Here is a 3,149-nt window from a genome sequence, read left to right as displayed (position 1 = left end):
CTAATGCTAGAATGATAATGTGCTAATGCTAGAATGATAATGTGCTAATGCTAGAAAACCAAAACCTTTGGACGAACTGTTTAAAAAGATTTTCCCAAATATGTACAAAACTTTAGAATGGGTTTTGCTATTGAGCCAAAGCTGGTTTAATATTTAATAAAAGTACGTTTGTTTCTGCAGAAAACTGGAAAAAATGAAAATGCCATATAATGTTATCGATGGATTGGGCGCTGTTTCCTTCTGACTGCTTCTGTTACCTAATCAGCCTCGCGTCTTCTCCAACAGGCAGTAAGGCAGGAAACAGGAGGACAGCTAATATCAGAAGCATCGGTTACTCCGACCTGTTCTGTCTTTCCAAAGACGACCTGATGGAAGCCCTGACAGAATATCCTGATGCTAAAGCTCTGCTCGAGGAGAAAGGAAGGCAGATTCTAATGAAGGATGGGCTGCTGGACCTCGAGGTACAGTCACATTATCTCGTTTGGAAACATTAGCAAACATCTAGTCTACAGAAATAAAAACTTTATTAAAACTAACTCTGTCCTCCAGGTGGCAGCGCAGGGCCCAGACCCCAAAGAGATCGAGGAGAAGGTGGACCGGATGACGAGCACCCTGGACTCCCTGCAGACCCGTTACGCCCGGCTGCTGGCCGAGCACGAAGCCACTCACAGCAAGCTCAAACACAGAGTCACCCGGCTGGAGAAGAAGTTGGTGCCCCCACAAGCTGATCCGTCAGGTGAAGCTCCACCCCCAACACCTGAGACAGAGGCAACCAAATAAGAGGAGAAGTAAGGAGAAGACAACAAAGAAGAGGACTGGAGTGTTCGATTTTAGAGCTTGAGTCAGCTCGATGGGTGGAGATCAAGGTGTTTGAACCTCAGGTGGAAAGTTGGAGGAGTTTCTGTTAAAGTTTTGAAGACAAATTGGAAAAAAGAGGACAAAATCTGTTTCTTGCATTCAGATTTATGTAACATCACTTCACATGACATCTTCTAGAGATAAACTTCTCTTCGTAAAGTATCGACCACCTGCTGGATTTGTGATGTCAGCACTTACAACTGGAAGTGGAGCTGACTCCAGATTACACTCAGAGAGCACAAGAAGGACAACTAGGCCTCAAAAGAACCTAATGTGACACCATGTAGAACTGTTTCCATGTTTAAGTTGTAAAACATTGTAACTGTAATGTATATAAATAATGAGCAGTAACTTTTCTGGATGTTACAGAGGTTGTTCATAGTTCAAGCTTTTGCTTTGCAGCAGTGACTCCTAAAGTGCGACGCGGTGCCTCCCAGTGACCCTTGAAAGAACTGCAATGTTCAATTTTGTAATTACAAAAACATTTCTTAAGAGATGATTTAAAAACAGCCATGGGTTTTAAATTGCACCTAATATTTTGTCATTTACAGTTCAACTAAAGCAGTGGCTATCACATGGGAAAGGGATTTAAAGCTTTAAGGTGAATTTGGGGTGAGGTACAGATGACTTGAAGATCAGCCCAGTTTGTCCCAGGGAAAAAGCCAACATTATTAAATGTGTACATACCAAAAATGGTCATACATATTGGTTTGTGAAGCCTTTGCTGTTTTCTACCACAGCATACTATAATCCTTTCTGACTGTAATAAGTACTGTCATTTACTAAATAAATATTTTTTATTCATTAAGACTTCAAAGTATCAGCTCCCCCCATAAACACACTGGGAGCATGTTTACTCAGGTCAGAGTGGGAAGTAGGCGCCACACAATCAGAGTTGCCCCCTGCTGGCTATTAGAAAGAATGCAGGTTTATCACTTAAGCTTTGCATCATTTTTCATACTGGGCAGCTGCATCCATCTTTACATATACAGTCTGTGGTTAGCTGCTGCACACCTGAATAAACCCCAGATTCAAAGCATATAATGCTCTCTACATCCATCGCCTTTTTTATGCTGCGACTTGTGCTTTTTAAACTATGCAAAAAATATGAATGATAATTATGTTGAATCTGGAACAAAAAGCTGAAATAAAGATATTTTATAAGAAAATCAGAATGGCTTGTTTCATTTCCAGTGCATTCTCCTTATTATTATTATTATTGTTGATTAAAAGTACATAGAAATGTTGATGAGCTCAGATGGAAACTAATGTAGGTAAATGTGCTGTAGGAAATGTTAATACTACCGCGGAGCACGGGATCGATAAAGTTTTATTTGTTGATCACATTTTTGTATTATTGATCTAAGACCCTAGCCCTAAATGAGCTTTTTATATTGTTTACATGATCGAAATAAATTAACAACCAAAAAGCAAAAAGTAACTAAAGTTGAAGCTGTGCAGTGACACGTATGTGTGTGCGTTTGCGTACACGTGTGCGTGTGTGAGAGGTTGTGGGATATGTAGTTTTACTCCTGGATAAATCGCTAAACAGACGACGTTTGGTTGTGAGAACTACAAGAACCGGCATGCACCGCGTTGCACTACGCATGACAATCAGGCACCTGGCTCCACTGTGCTGAGTGTTGAGGTGTGTTTAGCTCATAACTGCTCATTAAATGAGGTTTTCTGATTGTCTTTGGAGTTAAATATTAACATTCCGGAAGCTTCTGTGGATAATTAGAGTTTGGTGAATGTTGTTTACCGGAAGTGACGCTTGTTTCCGCCTGGTTTTTCTTGGAGTTTGAATGGCAGTTGGGTTGCTGCAGCTAGCCGGCTAGCAGCACTTTTGAAGTGAATTTGGCCTTTAACGTGAGCGCGCGCGGTGTAAACGTGTTGCTGTGTACGTGCTCAGGTGCAGCGGTCAGGTACACGGGCGGAGAGAGACACAGTCCGGCTTCGTGTCGCTGTGACTCAGCGGGACAGCTGGGGTAGTCAGGTGACCGCTAAAGACCCAGCCAGGTATCAGGTAAAGGTGTCAGGCAGCTGTGAGCACCTGAGGAGGGCAAGCTGAGGCTGCGCAGAGCCTCCGGTGAGGCTGAGGCAGCTCTGAATCACGTATAAAACCCCTCTGCTGCGTGGAAACGTGCCCTAATGCGCAAACCAGGGTCCAGCCAAAAATCTGCTAATTCACCTCTGCAGCATTAAATCCACTAACAAAGGCACGCTGCTGCTGCAGAGACAGATAAACATGAATGAGTGGCAACATCTGCAGACGTCGGGCTCAAAGCTGA

The 3,149-nt window shown here is 42.9% G+C and overlaps 1 protein-coding gene across 1 annotated transcript; it reads left to right on the top strand.

The window, feature by feature from the left end:
- The first annotated feature begins 196 nt into the window (after positions 1-196).
- Positions 197-1,214, top strand: LOC102193278 (cyclic nucleotide-gated channel rod photoreceptor subunit alpha-like). Its single transcript, XM_005755837.1, has 2 exons — positions 197-461; positions 550-1,214. Exons 1-2 carry the CDS (start codon positions 210-212, stop codon positions 778-780), a joined length of 483 nt encoding a protein of 160 aa, XP_005755894.1. The 5' UTR covers positions 197-209; the 3' UTR covers positions 781-1,214.
- The last annotated feature ends 1,935 nt before the right edge of the window (positions 1,215-3,149 follow it).

Source organism: Pundamilia nyererei, unplaced genomic scaffold (assembly GCF_000239375.1).
Source record: "Pundamilia nyererei isolate P.nyererei 1_Seehausen unplaced genomic scaffold, PunNye1.0 scaffold03700, whole genome shotgun sequence".
NCBI lineage: Eukaryota > Metazoa > Chordata > Actinopteri > Cichliformes > Cichlidae > Pundamilia > Pundamilia nyererei.
This window is presented reverse-complemented; position numbering and strand designations above follow the sequence as displayed.

Bases quoted from the DNA above. Each gene is read 5' to 3' on its own strand.
- LOC102193278 (XM_005755837.1), top strand. From the start codon at position 210: ATGTTATCGATGGATTGGGCGCTGTTTCCTTCTGACTGCTTCTGTTAC. The intron at 462-549 runs GTACAGTCACAT...TCTGTCCTCCAG, and splicing joins ATGGGCTGCTGGACCTCGAG to GTGGCAGCGCAGGGCCCAGA.